Source organism: Chiloscyllium plagiosum, unplaced genomic scaffold (assembly GCF_037043375.1).
Source record: "Chiloscyllium plagiosum isolate Xiang-an unplaced genomic scaffold, Cpla_swu_hap1 HiC_scaffold_12, whole genome shotgun sequence".
NCBI classification, from domain to species: domain Eukaryota; kingdom Metazoa; phylum Chordata; class Chondrichthyes; order Orectolobiformes; family Hemiscylliidae; genus Chiloscyllium; species Chiloscyllium plagiosum.
In genome coordinates this window covers 72,610,181-72,630,814 of record NW_028270150.1, presented here as the reverse complement: position 1 = coordinate 72,630,814, position 20,634 = coordinate 72,610,181, and the positions used below count along the sequence as shown (strand labels likewise).

The window sequence follows — 20,634 nt, the reverse complement described above, 5'->3', positions numbered from 1 at the left end:
TGATTGGCTTTTCCTTTAGCTCAGCACATTGACGCACATTTCTGGTATTTCCTTCTAACTGTGAATTCTTATTTTGTCCAGAGCTTCTGTATGTCTTTCTTTCTTTGGTGTTCATGTTTTGCTGCTGGTTCACTGCATCAACCCTGCCACATTTCTCTTGAAGCTAACTGAAGGCCAGCTGTTTGTGTAGTCAGCATTTTCATTTGTTGCTCATGGCTCCCTGCATGCTGCCAATGTTTGCAGTCAGCAATATTGGGAGCTCATTATTTCTGATGATTTTTTTCTGTACTTTCAGGTTGTATAGAACACTAAATGAGTTGATTTAATAGTCTTTCCTCTGTGTCCTTAAACTTACATTTCGAGACTGCATTTATTTTTCTTGTTAAAAGGTTGCCAGTCAGTTCCCCCAACTCCTGTTTGAGACTTTGAAATTCATACCGGTACATCTAATGATTTGATTTTGGCTGAAGGTGGGTGCCGAATCTTTCAAAAATGTTATTTGGATTTCTGGTGTCTTCTTAAGTAAGTAATTCTAATCAGGTAACAGGATGTAGCTGACTCGCTCTTTATTGACCTTTAGGCAACTGTTGAATGCTGGAGCCGTGTGTTACCAACATAACTCATATTTAAAAATGGTCCAGAGTCACCTATGCATTTATGGTCTCATGTTCAGCTCTGAGTGAATTGAATCTTTCATTAAACAGCTGCCACTTTAGTATGCACCCATGAACTGGCCTGTTCCAAAGGGGAGTTCTGCCACAAAGTCATCTAGATAAGGCAGGCGTATTCTTTGTGCTGAAGAGAATCAGTGTTGTGCAATTCATCAAAGTTTAATGCTGCCAACAGAGAGAATTCCAAGTCCCTCATTTGGCAAGATTAGAAGTCACACAAGACCAAGTTATAGTCCAACAGGTTTATTTGAGATCACAAGCTTTTGGAGCTCTGCTCCTTTGACAGGTGAAGTGAAGAGCAGCACACAAGTACATAGTTTATAGGCAGAGAAAGCAAACAGTCATACAAATTGAGTGGAGTGTTGACAGGCTGGATAATGTGTCTCTGCAGGTGATCAAAAGTGTCAGACAGTGTGAATAAAGTGTCAACGGCTGAATAGCAAGTGAAGGGATGACCTATAATCTGATTAATTAAGGCAGAGAGATAATTACAAAAAAATTAAAAATAAGTTGTTGCTGGAAACAAACCAAATGGCTGGATTAACATGATACGTATGAGAGTTGCATACTAGGGGTCTAACCAAATGTTACCAGAATCACTGTGTTAATTTCTTACTCTTAACCTGCATGAAGGTAAATGCTACACTCTGATTTTGTATTTGTTTGCAGTGCTTCATTTTGTTAAGTATGTGGGACACAAACTCAGCCTTTTAATTTAAATATTTTAAAATTTTCTCCAACATCATCAGCACCCCAATTCATTTTGGATTAAAGGTGTGCATTTGTTGCTATGCCATTTGAGTCAGGTTTTTATTTTCACATGATGCATTCAGTTTTTCTTTCCCCACCTCTCTCTCTCTCTCTCTCTCTCTATCTCTCTCTCTCTCTCTATCTGTCGATGTCACATTCATTTGGATTGATATTGCTGATCAGCATTAAATTACTTTAAAATGTTTTGGGTTTATTCACTGGTACCACCATATGGTTTTGGTTGTCTTTTGGTTCCCAGAGGTTTGAAATATTCACCCATTAAGGTCGGAAAGAAGAGATTACTTTTGTTTATTTCTAACTCCCGATCCATTATTACACTACAAGGGTATGTTAAACAACAGATCAGACTCTTCATTGCAGGCCTGAATGATGGCACTGAACATTCACACATACAGTTCATTCCTAGCTAATTATTTAACATAGGGACAATATTTAACATAGGGACCAAAGATACAAGATTATGTGCAAGAGATTTGGACAGAAAGCAATGGTGGCCTCTTTACTCTGAGATTTTTGAGGATGTGGAATTTATTTCCAGGATTAGTATTTGAGGCAGAAAATGTAACATTGAACATTGGATTGGAGAGATGGTTGAAGGGAATAAAATAATATTTTAACAAAATGGATAAATGCCATTAGAATGATTTGTTTGCCAGTTTCTGTGTATAACTTATATGTATTTCTGCCCATTTTATTATTTAGGAATAAAAATAATGTAGAATTGGACACGATAAATATTTTGTGGCAGCATTTAAGCATCTTGATATATAATTATATGATGAGGTTTGGGTGACAACATAGACTCCGCGGAATAGAGTGCCTTGCATTGTTGGCGGAGCCTGCAAAGCCATTTGAGATGCATCAGTAAGGCCCTGCAATGTCTTAGGAATACAGTCATGCTGTTTATTGTACAACAATTAGCTGTTGTAAAAGTTATTTAAGTTGGCAAATAAGGTGATACTTATCTGGGGAATATGAACAGAGACAGTGGGATAAAACCCGTTGTATAGGAATGCAAGCTTATAATGACAATGAAGGAAGAGCCACCACATTTCGAAATTAAGGTATCGGATGGGCTCCACGAATTGTTTAAATTCTGAAGCTGGCAATGCATAAACAGTGATGGCAAATCCTTTTGAATGTGCTTGGTGGAATGTGTAGACTTGCCTTCAAATCTAAGAGCAGTTCGGGTTAATGTTTATGATGCTCATGGAGAGTGAAAAGTTTAACTGAGTGAATTCAATACAGTTACATTTATTTCTTGCTTTGCAGTTATTCAGGATCATTGTGAACAATAAGGAAAATAAAATTGCACCTGGTGTACAGATTTCAGCCCGAATAGAATATTCAGCAGATAAGAGAGAAGACGCAAAGGATGAATGTATTGTATCCATAGATGAAGATCTTATTAAGATCCCACTACTTGCGTATGTATTATTAAGTAATTCCTTTACAAAGAGCACAAAGTAAGTTCTCACAAAGTTTTAACTGCATTCCTTAAAAGTACCACTTTAGGAGAAACAACAAGTTCCCATTAAAACCAGCGTAAAAATTGCAGTAAGGTTTGGTAGAACCTTCCTCCTACAAAACTGTTAAAATATTATACCTTTGATTATATTTTGGAAGTAAACTAGATCATTGTTGATCCTGCTTCCTGAACTTCCTGTCATGACATATCCTGCACTCTGATTCTCCTCTTCTCTGTATACTCTTCCTCTTGCGCTTCCAACTTGCAATCTTTCACAGTTCCCCATATCAATCCTTGGCCTTGCTGAATCTCCCATTCCCTGGCTCTCCCAAATCACTGATTTTCTCTCCTGAACCTATATTCTTGTTCAACATCCTGATGCGATCTGGAGCTGCTCCAAGTTTGGGAAATTGCCTTGTGGTGCAGAAGTGTCCAGCTGATTTGTTATTATGCAGATTTTTTTTAAACCATCTTCTCATTGCCTCCTTCTCCTGAATCTTCATGTCAGTGGAGACCCCTGGTCAGATTCAAGTCCCACATGCTCCAAAGGTGTGTAATAACATATTTGAATAAGTTGATTAGAAAAATAGGTTAAAAAAAATAAATTGGGACTTAGCGTACCATCAAGCAAAGTTGATAACATGATAATTCAGATAGAATTATCAAGGACCTTTAGTACTATAAATTAATTGAGGTCCAGAAGAAAAGTCATCAATAAAGTATCTTTGAAATTAGTACACAGAATTGATACACAAAATTGAGGTCTGCAAAGTCATACTTGTCTAATATTTGAATTTGTCAAATTTCTGCTGGAAATACAGGATTGCTGAATTGACTGCATATGTATGAACAATTATATAGTTGTTAATAATGGCACAGGCAACTTTTGGGCTCTTAAACTGGCATATAAAGATTTACAAAGAGACTTGGAAACTATAGAAATCTGGAGAGGTGCATAAGCAGCAGCCAATGCTACAGTCAAATTTTATTCCCACCAAAGTTGCTAACTACCCAAAGATGTTGGTAGATGACCTGAAACTATAATCAATCTGATTGAGAGACAAGAAAGTTATGCTGAGCAAAAATGGTACACTGAGCTGAAATTAGTTGTTACCTATGCTATGATCCCAATAAAATCAAAACAAATTCTTATCATACATATTTATAATAGGTGGAGGATCTTAAAAAAAGGAATATTCTTAAGTGTATGTCATGCATTTAAGAAACTTCCCAAATTGCTTCACAGGAATGACAACAATAAATCAATTCAAATCAAAGTCACATAGAACAAATTAGAGAAGATGAAGAGGGAAGCGAGGAAGTGGACTTTTAATAGATCCTTACTAAAATTATAATTTGAACTTAAATGAAAATATTTTGTCAAAAATAAAACTATATACACTGTTGGAAAGAGAAAAACAAATTTAGTTATAGTTCAGACATTTACTTCTCAAATTTAAACTGATGTCGCACAAAAACATATTTCTTGTTCCAAAGACATGCAGAGCAATCATGGATGATGATGCAGCACTTGTTAGTTTACATGTTAAGAAATGTGAATTTTTACCAAATTTTCTATTGTCATACCAATTTCTTTGAGATGAAGCACTTTTCGTTTCTAGCTTACTTCATCCCGATGCCTGGCTGTTGACGTGAGGCTTTCAGACTGCGTCCAAGTGATGCCACTTCATGTAGATGGTGTGAATAGAATAATCCTGCTTCAGCTATTTTCTGTCATTTTAATGGATTCATTAAATTGCTTATATTAGAATTAATTGCTGTGATCGCATTTTTTGTCTTCTTTGGTAGGTTTGTCTCTGTTTGTGATCTTCGTATTGATCCAGAAATTGATTTTGGCACTGCAGTAGCCAACAGTAAACTACTTGTGAAAGAAGTAAATGTTCAAAATCATGGAACGCTCTCAGGTAATTATTCCTCAATAGCAACTTGTGAATACACAACTTTCATATGCTTTATTTTTGTTTTAAAGCTGAGCATCTAAAGCTGATAAAATGAGATCTCTACAATACTACATATAACAATAAATGTCACAATCGGTTTACAAAGTGTGAAAAATGGATATACCGGTAGCTAAAAATTATAATAAATTATTGCAATTTTAAAATAACTGAAGAATTGAAATAACATCATTAACTATAACAGTGAAGATAAAGTTATTTGAAGTACAAACTAAATTTGTAAATTTGTAGTCGTTGCATGGAACTTGATCTATGGTGGATTCCGGGAAAGTGATGCTACTTAATACATTAGCATTGGAAAAATAATCAGCTGTAAATGTTATTTATGAGAAATACCAATATCAGAAATGGTTTTTATTTTCATTGTTCTTCTGATGATCAAACTGTAGTTGAAATCAAGGAAATGTAGATTCTCATTCAAAGCTATTGAAAAAACTTCAGGCAACTTGAAAGTGTCATCATGTGAACATTCTGTTACACACCAGAAGTTTTATTTTATGATTACTGTTTTACTTTTGGAAGTTACATTCATATTAATTTTAATAGGACACTCATTAGGCAACCTTAGTAATCTTCAGCTACATATTTAATAAAAATGTTTATTGATTGAAGCTTTTTAAGTATTTAAGGGAAATATTTATTCTTACCATGAGTGAATAGTCTGTTTTGGTAAGTTAATGAACACACAAGTGAAATGTTTGAGTTCATAAGGATTTAAGTTCCTGAATTTCACTGTAATGAATTAGTTTTGTATCAATGAGAATCTGCCTTTCTTTCAATGGTGACATACCCACTAGTCTGGCAATTTGTGTTGGTTTGGAGGGAGGAAGACAAAGTATGGCAGATGGAAGATGAGTTGATACTGAGTTGACATAAGGTTTTAGAAATGTTTGGGGTATTTGGAGACATGAGGGACTGTGGGGTCGGTGCAAAGGCACAGGGAGATATAAGGTGTGATGGAGATGGATGCAGGGGAAGAGGCTAACACAATTGCACAATGAAAATGAGAGTGTAAGAATGTTTTATTTTTCATTTTTATACTTTCCTCAGAGTGCCAGAGTCCCAAGGCATGCTCCTTACTGAGTCTGCTTTGTGAATTGAGGAGCCTCATAGCTCTTCCCAGGTCACTTCGCCTGACTGCCAATCCAGTCCACTTACCTGAAACAAAGATCCAGGTCATGGGCAATCATTTGTAAAGGGTTAGAGTTGACAAAACAGGATTTCTGCCACTGCCGAACAGGAGAGAAAAATCAGGATCCAAATGTCTGCAATCAAACATTTAAGAGATAGTGATCACAGCATCATGAAAGTTAAGTGAGCTACTAAAAAAAACCAAGCAATTCAGTGTAAATGCTCATAACTCGAGGAGGGCCAATTGCAATGAAACAAGAACAGTTCTTGCTCAGATGAACTGAGATCAAAGATTGGTAGACAAAAGTATAAGCAATCAATTGTTTGCCTGTAAGGAAGAGAGTACTACTGCAAGCTTATATTCACTGGTCAATATTTGTGTTGGGATTGTTACAATTCCATGTGCTACAAGATCAGACCTTTCAACAAATTAATGAATAGGGCCTGAGCCAGTTGTTCACTATGTGCTGAGATATGATACATCAAAACTAACCTGATCAAATCATTGCTCAGTGTATATCATACTAATTAGTAGAAGGGCCTCAGGCCACCATCTTGGCCCTGAATAGTGCCCAATCGAACTTAGCTTACCCTGGAAGGGGAAGGAGTCTCAAATATACCCAATATATCATGTTCAACATTCACTTCTTCAATATTGATGCACAGTTTGTACCATTGAAAAAATAGAATGCAGTAACTCACTCAGGCGACTTCAATGGCAACTTTTGAACCCATGACCTCTACCACCTTGAAGGACAAGGGCAGCAGATGCATGGGAACACTACTGCATCCATGTTCCCCCACAGGTCATGTACCAACCTGATTTGGAACTGCATCGCTATTCCTCCTCTGTTGCTTGTACAAAATTCTTAAACTCTCTTTCTAACATCATGTGGGTTTCCCTTACCCCTACAATGGCAGCATCTATCCTCTGCATAGATAGTGAGTTGGCTAACTAATGAAAGACAGATAGTTGGGAGAAAAGGGAGATATTCAGGATGGCAACCTGTATTGAGTGGAGTGCCAGAGGGCTCAGTGCTGGGCCACAATTATTTACAATTTATAAATGGCTTGGATAAGGGAAATTAATTTACTATCAAAACTTTTGTGGATGACACAAAATTAAATGGGAAGGCACATGGTGAGGCTGCCAGAAAGAGTCTGCAGAGGGATATAAACAGGTGAAGTGAGTGTGCATAGACTTGGCAGATGGAACATAACGTGGTAAAATGTGAGATGATGCACATTGACAGGAAGATTAGCCAAGCTAAATATTATTTAAATGGAGAATAAAACTGCCAAAAGTTTCAGTACAGCAGGATTGGAGGTTCCTTGTGGATGAATCAAAAACGCTATTATCCAAGTTCAGAGATAATGCAGAAGGCAATTGGAACATTGCCTTTACCACAAAGGGAGTAGAGTGTAAAAATAGAGAGGTCTTGCTAAAAATGTGCAAAGGACTAGTTAGATCTCATCTAGTATAGTGCAAATAGTTTTGGCTTCCTTATCTAAGGAAAGACACATTGCATTTAGTCTAAAGATAAGGAAGTCTTACTAAAATTATACAAGGTATGAGTTAGACCACACCTAAAATACTGTGAATAGTTTTGGGCCCCTTATCTCAGAACTGCTATAATGGCATTGGAGGCAGCCCATAGAAGATTCACAAGATTGATGTTGGGTATGGAAGCATTTTCCTACTTGGGGAGGATTAATAGGTTGTGACTGTACTCCATGTGTTTAGAAGAATAAGAGGCAAGCCTGTAGAAACACACAAGATCCTGAGGGGCTTGACAGGGAAAATGCAGTGAGGTTGTTTCCTGCTTGTGGGAAGAGTCTTGGGTCAGAGGGCATAATCTCAGAAGAAGGGATCGCTTCACTTTAGACAGAGATAAGGAGGAATCTTTTCTCTCAGAAGGTTGTGAATCTGTTCACAAAGGGCTATAGATTTGGGTCATTAAGTGTTTTCAAGGCTGAGATAGATTTAAATCAGTAAGAGATTTCAGGGTTATGGGGAAAAGGCAGTAAAGTGGAGGTAAGCTGTAGTCTCATTGCATGGTGGAGCAGACTCAGTGGGCTGAATGGACTACTTACCTCCACCATTGCCTTCTCTCAGGCAGTTGAGGATGGTCAATAAATGCTGGACTAGCTAGTGATGCCCACATCCCATGAACGAAAAGGAATTGAACAACAGGTGGAGCCAGCTGTCTCACGCCACTAACTTTGTAATAAACATGTCTGACATTCTCTCTCAACAGGTACTACTGTCAAGCCAAAAGTACTTTCTGCCTGCCAAACAATTCTGTAATGTGGTGTATGAGGTTCAGAGCCAATGTGATGACAGATCTATAAGTCAAACCTACCAATGACTGTCCCTTTGACTATCTGAAACAGACAACTTGCTTCCCATGCTCAACCAGCTCCTGCTTACAAAAAGCAGAACGTTTCCAGCATTAGTAATGGTTATGCTTATGGACAACATTGTCCCACTGTCTTTAGTCTTACACTAGAAATCGATGTAAATTATCAGTCATGTCACTGTGTGATTCAGTTGCACATTCTAGAAGCCACATAACTTCACACAAGGGCCCAATTCTCTGTAGGCATATGAAATATGTCCTCATAAGGCATCTTTTTCTATGGAGAAAGGTAATCCCTGATGCATCTCTATGGCAATACTCAAACCAGTCAAAGTTGACCTACCTGGTTTCAATTGAATAAGTTTACTAAAAATGACAGCTGGATCTTCATGACAAACATAGTCCAACCAATTAGCCTTCTTATTTCTTTTTATGTTGTTATTTTCTTCATAAAATTGGATTTTACTTCTGTTTCAGTCCTGGTGAGTGCAACACAACGTGTTTCAACTTCATAACTCTTTTTAGCAATGTTTAAAAGGAGCTTGTGAATTTTCCCAATTTGGATAATTGTCCATTTTCCACAGAACTTAACCTTTGATTTCTTTGAATTTGAAAAGTTTGTTTGATATTTGTCCCAAAAAACTTTCAAATCCTTCTGCAGAATATTTGAATTTTGATTGCCAATTTGGATTTTGGTTACTGTCACTAAGAACTTGTACTTGAATAATATTTTTGCTGCGAACTGACTTAATATTTGGCAAGACGTTTAGAACTTGCGCTTTGGAATGAAACAAAATCTGTGAAGTCATGCAGTGCCCTGGCAGCTTGTCATCTGATTGTTCTAACTCTATCAGAAAATGATGGTTGTGTCATTTGAATCCTGATGTTCTATTGTTGAGTCATGTGTATTCAAATACCTTAAAAATTCTTTCTGCTATGGTAGTGCTTCATAAAGAGATAAATTATCAGATAAATTCATATTTATATTTAGTACATTTTAAAGTAGAGATTGGGGGATAAATTTATGTTGCAATCAGTGTGGTTGATGCAAGTTTGTTTGCATTGCCTGTACTGAATAGTCTTGAAAGAACAGATTTGTTCATATAGGGAATGCAAGACACAGATCTCAGGTGACTGGTACAAGGGTCAGATTCCACTCTGGTAGTAATCTCTTTTATGTTCCAGTAATTGTTTGTGAATTGATAGAAACATACATTCCAAGCAGGTCTTTCAGGAAATTAATGATGTACAGTCAGAAATTGAGCAATATAATTAACAACAAGCACAATAAGTCCTGGAGAGGCTCAACAGGCCTGGCAGCATCTTTGAAAAGAAACAGACACCAGATGACTTCATTCCTGACTTTGGAGTTTTAAGGAGAGTCATACTGGATTCAAAATATTGACTTTATTTCTGTCCACAGATGCTGCTAGACCCACTGAGTTTCTCCTGCATTTTGTGTTGTTTAAAATTTCCGGTATGCACAGTTTTTTTTTACTTTTGGCGATTGGGTTGGCAGCAACATAAACTATTCTCAAATACAATTCAATACAGCACAGAAACAGGCCCTTCAGCCCATCAAGCTTGCTCCAATTCCAGTCATTATTTAAACACTTAATTTAATCTTGATCTCTGTGCCAGTAAAGAATATATACAGTCTGCTGAGGTAAGGGAAACATTAGTTTTATTTATGAAATTTGTCATAGAGTCCTAGAGTCATACAGCATGGAAACAAACCCTTTGGTTCAACTAGTCCATTCCAAACATAATCCTAAACTAGTCCCACCTGCATGCTTTTAGCCCTTATCCCTCCAAACCTTACCTATTCATGTACTTATCTAAGTATCTTTTAAATGTTGTAACTGTGTTGGCTTCCATCACTTCCTCAGGAAGTTAATTGCACATATGAGCCACCCTCTGTATTAATATGTTGCCCCTCAGATCCCTTATAAATCTCTCTTCTCACATTAAAAACATGCCTCCTATTCAACTCACTCACCCTAGAGAAAAGACCTTTGCTATTAACCTTACATACCCCTCATAATTTTATAAACTTCTTTAAGGTCACCCCTAAACCTCCTACACTCCAGTGAAAAATTCCAGCCTATCCAGCCCCTCCTTATAATTCAAACCCTCCAGTCCCAGTAACATCCTTGTAAATCTATACTGCAAATTCACCAATTTAGTAATATCCTTCCAATAAGGCTGAGCAGAACTGTACTCAGTACTCCAAAAGTGCCCCACTAATCATCAACCAATCATGGAATCACACCTTACAGATAATATCCCATAAACCACCATTACTGTCCCTGGATATGTCCTTCCCCACCAGCAGAACAGGCAGAGCAGAAATGGCAGAACAGTATTCTTCTTTCAGGAGGGAGTTGCCCTGGGAATTTGAAACAATTCACAGCATCAGGTCAAAACATGAGCAGGGAAATCTCCTTTTGATTACCATGCACGTCCTCCCTTGTTGGTCAGTCAATGCTCCTCCATACTGAACAGTGCTTGGAAAGAGTACTGAGGGTGGCAAGGGCATAGAATGTACTCCCGGTCGGGGACTTCAAAATCTATCACCAAGAATCCTTTGCCAGCTAGAATATTGATCGAGCTTGTTGACCTCTAAAGAACATTACTGCTTGAATGGGTCTGTGACAAGTGCTGAGGGAACTAACAAGAAGGTAAGACGTACTTGACCTCATCCTTGCTAATCTGCCGGCTGCAGGTGCATCTCTCCATGATGATATTGATAAGAGTAATCACTGCACAGTCTTAATATAGATGAAGTCATACCTTCTCATTGCTGATATCTTATATTGTGTTGCGTAGCACCATCTCTGTGAAAGGGCTAGACTTCAAACAAGTCTAGTAACTCAAGACTGGGCACTCATGAAGTGATTAGATTAGATTAGATTACTTACAGTGTGGATACAGGCCCTTCGGCCCAACAAGTCCATACCGCCCCGCCGAAGCGCAACCCACCCATACCCCTACATTTACCCCTTACCTCACACTACGAGCAATTTAGCATGGCCAATTCACCTGACCTGCACATCTTTGGACTGTGGGAGGAAACCGGAGCACCCGGAGGAAACCCACGCAGACACGGGGAGAACGTGCAAACTCCAAACAGTCAGTCGCCTGAGGCGGGTATTGAAGTGCTGTGAGCCATCAGCAGCACATGGAAACACCACCACCTGCAAGTCCCCCTCCAAGCCACTCACTGTCCTAACAAGAACTATTTTGGTGTTCCTGGAACAAAATCCCCTCCCTAACAGCATTCCCTCCCAAACATAATATAGCACATGGACTGCAGCAGTTGGCAGCTCACCACCACCTTTTCAAGGGCAGCTAGTGACAAGCAATAAGTACTAGCCGGATATAGATATAGAGCCATACAGCATCGCACACATCCTGTGAGTGAATTTTAAAAAAGTTGAATGTTCATAAGTTAGCTGATAATTCAGATATTTTTGACATAGGTAGTTTGATGCGTGAATTATTCTGGTTATGTAAATTGTTAGATTGTGTTCAGCACAAGTACAAATTTGAATAGGTCTGAATGCGATTGAGAATTTTGTTGAGAGTTTAGGGATAGTAGAAGAGGACTTGATAGATAAGTGTCCTTTGTACTCACACTCATTTATTGGCATTCTTAACCTCATATTCCCATAGCTTCATTTCCAAAGCAGTCACTAAAATTCTCAGTCTTCCACATCAATCAGTTTGTTTTCTTCTCCCAGCTTTTCATTTTACTAGAAAGCTCAAGTTTATCAAAGGCGAGCTTATTGTTCCCATAACTGTGAGATTTTTCTATCATCTCTCTTGTATTCCTGGACAAGATTTGGGGTATAATAGCTGATGCCTAAATCTGCAGTCTTTGTGCATGACGATCTTTTATTTCTTTTTGTACTTCATTGACACTCCTATGGTTAGTGCCCTTTTGCAATGTCTCTTCTTATAACCTCGGAAGTGTCATTCCATAAATTTTTTATTCCCCCTCCTTGGTGTCCACTTGTGTTGAAATCAAAACACTTAGCCTCTGAATAATTCCTTTTAAATATCTTAAAACTTTTTGCCCGTTTCAGTTATCCTTTTATTCTCCAGTTGTCATGATTATCTCTTCACATTGGTTTCACCATGCATAATACAGTCTAATTCTTCTTTTAAACTTCCATTTCTTTGCCAAGCAGGATTGAATTTCACTTTGAGAGTTAGCAGTATTGCCTGGTCCTTTGGTTAAGATATTATATGAGTTTGATGCAGCAAAGCACATGTAGCTCACAGTCTGCTTTTCTCCCACAGGCCAGTTTCTTATTGTGGATAGAAACAATCTACCATTTTTGGTTATTACTCCCAAGTGTGCAGATGTTTTGCCGAACACACAGCAGTTGGTCAAAATTGAATTGTGTACTGTCCAGCCGATGGTCCTTGATGAAATGCTTTTGTAAGTCTTCATTGTAGCTGGTATCTTGCAATTAACACTTGTTCATGAGCTAATGATTGTCAATCTTCTGAACATCACCCTAGTACATTATTCCAAGTGCAATTATTTGCAGAATTAAAAAAAAAGCAATCAGAAAAGAAAGAAAATTCTTATGTCACTCACTTCTGAATTAGAATTTAGATTGTGCATAAGACATATATAACACCACTGTTTATGTATGCAAATAAAGGGTTCAGCCCTGTGTTCCAGGCCCCAAGGAAATTATTTTCACCTAAGGCAGCCAGCATCAGTGTTCAGGGAAAAATTGTACTTTAAATCTTATCTTCTGAGGAAGGGTCACTGGACCCAAAATGTTAATTCTGATTTCTCTTCACAGATGCTGCCAGACCTGCTGAGCTTTTCCAGCAACTTCTGTTTTGTTTCTGATTCACAGCATCTTCAGTTCTTTTGGATTTTATTTTGCCTAGATTTTTCTGATGTGTTCCCATCTTTCTTAAGCATTGGTGGGATTTGGATGTGAGAATGCTGCAGAAACCCCATCCTAGCAAACTCCAAAGGAATTTAACCCAAAATTGAAGGATCCACTGGGCAGTTCCCCTGCACCTGGAACCTTCCAAAAATATCCATTTAAATCAGAGAGATGGGATTCTGCTGTAGTCCAGTAGATAGTTACTCAGGGAAAGTTAGACTTTGAAAAACCTCAAAATAAATTATGAGTTATGATTCGACTGACCCACAACTTGACTCACACATCCTCAACCACTCCCTCCAGGGATCAGCAATTTGATCCTCCAGATCCAAATCCTTCCCTTGGAACCAGGTACCCTGCTCCACTCAACCCATGCCATGATCCCACCACCATGCCCTGTTCTCCAGGACCTAACCACACTCCTGCCCTGCTGCTGGATCCGACCACTCCTCTTGACATTATCAACAGACCCACATCTCCCCCCCCCCCCCCCCCCCGCACCACCCAACCTAGGCCTCACTCCCTACTGTCCACCCTGACACCCATTCCCCAACTTCCTCTGGATCCATTCTTAATTTCCCAGGAAGGATTTAAATGAGTGTACCCTTAATCTGTAACTACAACCCCTAGTTTAAGATTCTCCCATTCGAGGAAACATCTCAACATCTATCCTGGCAAGCGCCCTCAGTATCTCATATATTTCAATAAGATCATTCACCATTCTTCCAAACTTTAATGCATGTAGGCTTAATCTGCTAAAATAGTTTTGATAAGACATCATCTTCCTCCGAGGAACTTTTGAGCAGACAATTTGAATGCAGCAAAAAACTAAATGAACTATTTTTGAAACTACATAAAAGCAATGGTAATTCAGCAATGATGTACCATTATACATTAATATATGCTGAACAGCTTATAGATATCCATTGCACTCTTTCCCATGACTTCACATTATATTCCTCATGCTATCTATGCAACAGTTTTATAAATTTAGTTATCTTCATGACTGTTTCAAAACTGCAAGGTAGCAAATAATGTGAAAGAGCCCCGTTAAATCTAGCCCACTGTATCATAATGATTATTGATTGTGTAAATTGAGGATTAAATTTAGCAGCAACTATTCCAGGAACACACAGTATTGTATTACTAGAACCATATGGCATGTAATGTGCATTTCTTCTCGTACCTAGCCTGTGAAAAGTGCAGAACCATGAGAATGTACAATTTAGATAATAATATTCTCCTGTTATCATGTACAATATATCTGTAATTATAGATTCATTGTTTTAATTGTAATAGTTAGTATTGTGTATAATATTCATTTCAACAAACGTAATTGTGGAGGGAGGGGGATGAGTACAAGACTGAAGGCTTGCTTCCAGCACCTAATACTCTACATTGGCCTTGATTACCTTGTTAACCATGCTCTGCTGAAATAACACCTTTACTTTTAAAACTCCTTCCAACTACATTTAAATCTTTTCCACACAGTGACTTGAAATTATTTTAAATGACATATGTATCTGCATGTTTGCACTGATAAATAAATAAATACATTATTTGTACTATAGTGCATTGCTTCACTGACAATAACAACAGTAATACTAAGATTTGTTATTAAAATTTGACCTTAAATAACAGGTGGCTTTATGATGAGTCACAAAGCCATTGAGAAAATATTGCTTAATGTCAACTTTTCAAAACTATGCCGACATTAATTTAAGTATGGTGGAATTTGTTCAAGCAAAATTCTGAATTTGAACACTTGTAAATTTTATAGGGCATTTACAAACATTTTTCATGGCTCCAGCAGATGATGAGCAGTTTCAGTGGAAATAAGTAGAAATATGGGCAAGTAAAATATTATTTTTCACTCTAATAGTTCTGTGCTTCCATTCCATTTGCTCTCTTTCCCACCAGGGTGCGCTTGGAAGGTGCTGAAGATACTACTCTGAGAGTTAAGGCAAATATAGTTGCCTCCTTACTGGAAGTTCTTGATTTTTCTGGCCAGAAGCTTGACTGTGTTCGGTTTCGTGGTACATATTATGGAACATCAAAGCTGGATCAAGTTGTTTTGTACAACAACAGTCCAGAAACCATTGATTGGGTGACTGTGATGGAAAACAATGCTCTTGGATCTGAAGTGGTAAGAGCCTGTAAAATGTTACTGGAGTAATGTCTTATTATAATAAATAATACTCAACTCTTAAATGGATTGCAAACAATTATTTTTTTCCTGCAAAATGTTTATATCTTGTTTTATTCATTGTTTGATCATAACAATGTTAAGTAATTCTGACCAGTTATGATCTTGATTTATTGTAGTTACAGAATTTCAACACTTGCAGCTTCTTTCAAAAGTACATTAGGGAAATTATGCAAAATTGTGGATCTGGTGATGAATAGTCACCAGTTGAGGAAAGGCTGTGTACTGGGCTGTTTCATTCATGCCATGTCACACTTGCTACCTTCCAGCAGTGTCTTCCCACCTTTTTCAACTCATGTTTGACTTAGATCTCAGAGTCATCACTCTCATTTTGGTTCTTTCTCAGTTTGGTGCATGGGCTGTTTTGATGGGAGGATGAACAGGTGGATGAAAGAGGATGGCAGCTTCTCTGCACACAAGAAGCTTTCTGGAACTCCATTAGGACGTAAAAGTACATTGTTGTCTGTGAATACTTTTGACTCAGAATCTATAAAAAGACCTAGCACCACATTATAGTTCACATAATGAATGGCCATTGGTGTGACTTATGTATTTTGAAGCCTTTTTTTAAAAAAAAATCACCCACTTTGGTGAGTTCTATGCTTAATAAGAGCCGGCTTCTCCATGATGGTTTTTCTAGAAAGTTAAACACTTTTTTTCTCCTTCAAAGTTTGCTCTTTACTCCATAAGGTCTTGATTCATTAAGTAGAGTGGAATGATTTCAACAGATGTGTTTAGTGATGTCAGGTTACATAGGAAAACATAATCATTTAGGTGAATAAGATAGGTGAGAATCATAGAGATGTACAGCATGGAAACAGACTCTTCGGTCCAACCCGTCCATGCCGACCAGATATCCCAACCCAATCTAGTCCCGCCTGCCAGGACCCAGCCCATATCCCTCCAAACCCTTCTTATTCATATACCAATCCAAATGCCTCTTAAATGTTGCAATTGTACCAGCCTCCACCACTTCCTCTGGGAGCTCATTCCAACCTACCACCCTTTGTGTGAAAACGTTTCCCCTCTCACCCTAAAGCTATGCCCACTAGTTCTGGACTCCCTGACCCCAGGGAAAAGGCTTTGCCTATTTACCCTATCCAGGCCCCTCATAATTTTGTAAACCTCTATGAGGTCATCCCTCAGCCTTCGACGTTCCAGGGAAAACAGCCCCAGCCTGTTCAGCCTCTCCCTATAGCTCAATCCTCCAACCCTGGTAACATTCTTGTAAATCTTTTCTGAACCCTTTCAAGTTTCACAACATCTTTCTGGTGGGTAGGAGACCAGAACTGCACACAATATTCTAACAATGGCCTAACCAATTTCCTGTACAGCCGCAACATGACCTCCCAACCCCTGTACTCAATACTCTGACCAATAAAGGAAAGCATACCAAACGCTTTCTTCACTATCCTATCTACCTGCGACTCCACTTTCAAGGAGCTATGAACCTACACTCCAAGGTCTCTTTGTTCAGCAACACTCCCTAGGACTTTACCATTAAGTGTATAAGTCCTGCTAAGATTTGCTTTCCCAAAATGCAGCACCTTGCATTTATCTGAATTAAACTCCATCTGCCACTTCTCAGCCCATTGCCCATCTGGTCAAGATCCTGTTGTAAACTGAGGTAACCTTCTTCGCTGTCCACTGAAGATGCTGCATGCATGTTAAGAATGGTGGACCATGGGCATTAGTAGAGGTAGGTACAAGCGAAGAGTTAGAGTGACTGTGAGGTAGCAGAGAGAAAATAGTGGTACTTAACTACACAGAATGCAGAAGATCTTAACCTTTTGGCAGCCCTGCTATAATTTGCTCTGAACCATAGACACTTCCCTGACTGTTTGGCGACTTCAGACCAGGCTGGCAAAGTTTGAAACAGTGCATAGCTGAAATTTCAGCATGACATGCATGGTGTGATTGCCATAAGGTTCCCTCACTTGCGGGCATTTTGCCACTGTCTGAGTGCAGCATTGTATGACAGTAGCACTGTGAAGATGGGTGCATACTTGGTGAAGTGAGAAGCATGCAAGTGTGTGAGAAATATCTCAAGGGTTCATAGATGGAAACCTCCCATGAACTTCCCCAAAATTGACACTTAGCCGAATTTGGGGAAAATTCAATCCATGGTGCTGGAAAACTGCCCTGCTCACCAAACCGGCCATATTCCCATTTTTTTTAGATTAGACTCCCTACAGTGTGGAAACAGGCCCTTTAGCCCAACAAGTCCACACCGACCCTCCGAAGAGTAACCCACCCAGACCCATTTCCCTCTGACTGATGCACCAAACCCTATGGACAATTTAGCATGGTCAATTCACCTGACCTGCACATCTTTGGATTGTGGGAGGGATCTGGAGTACCCGGAGGAAACCCTCGCAGACACTGGGAGAATGTGCAAACTCCACACAGACAGTCACCCGAGGCTGGAATTGAATCTGAGACCCCGGTGCTGTGAGGTAGCAGTGCTAACCACTGTGTCACCGTGCCACCCATAAAGCTAATAGTCTGGGTTTTTGCTAATTTATACCCCTTGGAGGAGGCTGTTGGTATTAAACTGTTTTGTAGATACATAGGCAGTAACAGGCACCTTTTTAAAAAATATTACTTATTAAGAAATAACTAGTTTGAGCAGATTAATACAGTAAATAGCTGTTTGTTATAAAGAGCATTTTCAGTTTTTAAAATCAATCACTTACAGGCGGTGGATTGGAACTTGATTAAAAATGGTTTATATTTAATGATTAGCCTTTTTTCATCTGTGTTGATATAAAGAATCAGCAGATTACCACTTTTAAATATATCAAGAAGTTGTGCTATTGGTAAAACAGGCTTCCCTTAATTTTATTTTTAAACGAATTGTCTTTGATTTAGGGTACAGATTTATCCTTGAGTTCAGATGCTGTTTTGGCAAACAGAAAGGTAGATGAGCCAACACCAATTGCTTATACATTTGGTCTGATTACATGTCAACCTTGCCAAGGGATTTTACATCCATATAACAAAACCGTTGTTACTTTGTGCTTCAATCCGAAGGATACTGAGTAAGTCAAATAGCACTAAAGATACTGAAATTAATGTATTACAGTATTTATGTTTTGACATTCAATCATTTTAGTAGGTGAATGTATTGTCTAGATGAGAAAACACAAATTATATTCCAATGCTAAAAGATACACTCACAGAATGATCCCAACTGTCATTTCCAAATTACTTGTTGTCTCTCTCGAATATATTTTATCTGCGACCTGATATAATTGTGTGGAAGTAGACCTATACACCATGCTGTCAGTCACTTCTGTGGCAATGTAAACAGTGCTGGATTGTTATTGACTATAATTTTAAGAAACATAATAACATAGTTGGAGAAATAACCATTTAATCTGTCAACTTGCTCCCCTTGACTTTTAACTCACCCAGCCACGTCACCAACAATACCTTGAGCTCCTCATATTATTGATTTAATTACTTTACCCAATAAATTAATCTACGTGTTTATCATCCTTTGAGTAAAGTGATGTTTTGAATTTATGTTTTCACTAAATTATGTTCTCTTGTTTTATTAACTTGTTTGGTTTTAAAGTTATAAAATGTATCAAGAGATCCTCTGTGCTCTAGCTCATAGTACGTCAATAAGAACACGATATTTTTCTCCCTGTTTTCATTATTCATTTCACCATTTGTAGAAGCATAATAGCAGCACTGAAGGAATCACTCATTCTGGGCAGGATGAGCAGTTACCAGATCCAGGGACTGCCAAATGGATATTCTCCTTACTTGAAAGATAGAGCAAGAAGTGTATGCTGCTTGGGGTTCGGAGTCAGCAGCTCAGTAAAATACTGATTTGTCTTTTGTGGGAATGTCAAGGAACATTATTGAAAACTAAGATCCCTCTGCAGAGTAGCAGGAAGTTAAAATGATCTTATGATGGTGGCCACTGTAAACTACCAACTTGCTCTGACCTTCCTTACAATTATTTTGCATGTATGGATCTCTTTTATTCACTCTGTTCACAGTGCCATAGGGGACAGAGGTGAGAATTGGATCTGAGGGATGTTCGGTTGGCCTCCAGGAGCCAATTGTGGCTCCTGGGCTTGCAGAGCCTTGTTCTAAAAAGAAAAACACGACTCAAACATTACCCTTTTTTTGAAGTTTTGAAGACTATTTTGTTGAGCCTTAACCTATCAATGGAGATCACGATAATGTCTAATTGCATTTTTCACTCTGTAAAAGAAGGATTCAACCGAGTACAGTGCAATCCCTATTGAATTAGAAACCTCCAGACCTATCTGTGCACCATTTTGGAACTTTGGAAAAAAAAAGTCAAAACAACAGCAGTTTTTAAAAGGGAGAAGAACAAATAAATCACTTGTTGAGGACAGTACAGGAGAGAGAGAGAGAACCTGCACAGTTACTGCCTTTGCTGTTTTGAATTCATGTATCGCTGGACATCGGAGTGTGTCTGGGAAAATTAACATACATTGAAATTCACAACTAATCTTGGAGGAACCTGTTTGGGCGAAGTTCACAACACAGAATCAGATAAGTTAATCATTGTTTTAAGTGTGTCCAACAGAAAGACTGCAATAGTGAGTAGAGTAGGTTCTTTCTTGATTTTTTGTTTTTGGAGATATGTCTCTTGATTAAACTTAAAATATAAGCCATAACTATTAATTTAACCTGTGGCAGTGTTTTGTAGAGGAATAAGATGGTGTTATTTTCTGGGTCTGTAGAGTGTGAAGGAGCAAAAATGACCTTTAGTACAATGATATGTACTTCTTGTCAGATGTGGGAGTTTAAAGAGAGTTTAAGGGTCACTGCGGATTATTTCTGCCATAAATGCTGTTGGATGCGAATCTTATCAGATCGAATGGATCGGTTGGAGAGACAGTAAGAAGCAATGTGGAATTTGCAACAGCAACAGTATGTGATGGATGGCAGTTATTGGAAGGCGGGAAAGTCTCAGATACAATCACATAGATGGGTTAATCCCAGGAAAGGTAAGAGTGGTAGGCAGCTAGTGCAGGAGTATTTTGTGGATATACCCATTTAAAACAGGTATGCTGTTTTGGAAAATGTCGGGGGTGATGGATTCTCAGGGGAATGTAGCACGAGCAGCCCAGTTTCTGGTATTG

General features: G+C 38.4%; 1 protein-coding gene across 1 annotated transcript in view; it reads left to right on the top strand.

Annotated features, from left to right (window-relative positions):
* Positions 1–20,634, top strand: part of LOC122555067 (cilia and flagella-associated protein 47-like) — a 497,478-nt gene that overhangs the window by 7,433 nt on the left and 469,411 nt on the right. Inside the window, 5 exon segments of the mRNA XM_043700727.2 lie at positions 2,715–2,869; positions 4,720–4,835; positions 12,686–12,827; positions 15,217–15,442; positions 18,374–18,543. Of these exon segments, the coding sequence (XP_043556662.2) occupies positions 2,715–2,869; positions 4,720–4,835; positions 12,686–12,827; positions 15,217–15,442; positions 18,374–18,543 (809 nt within the window).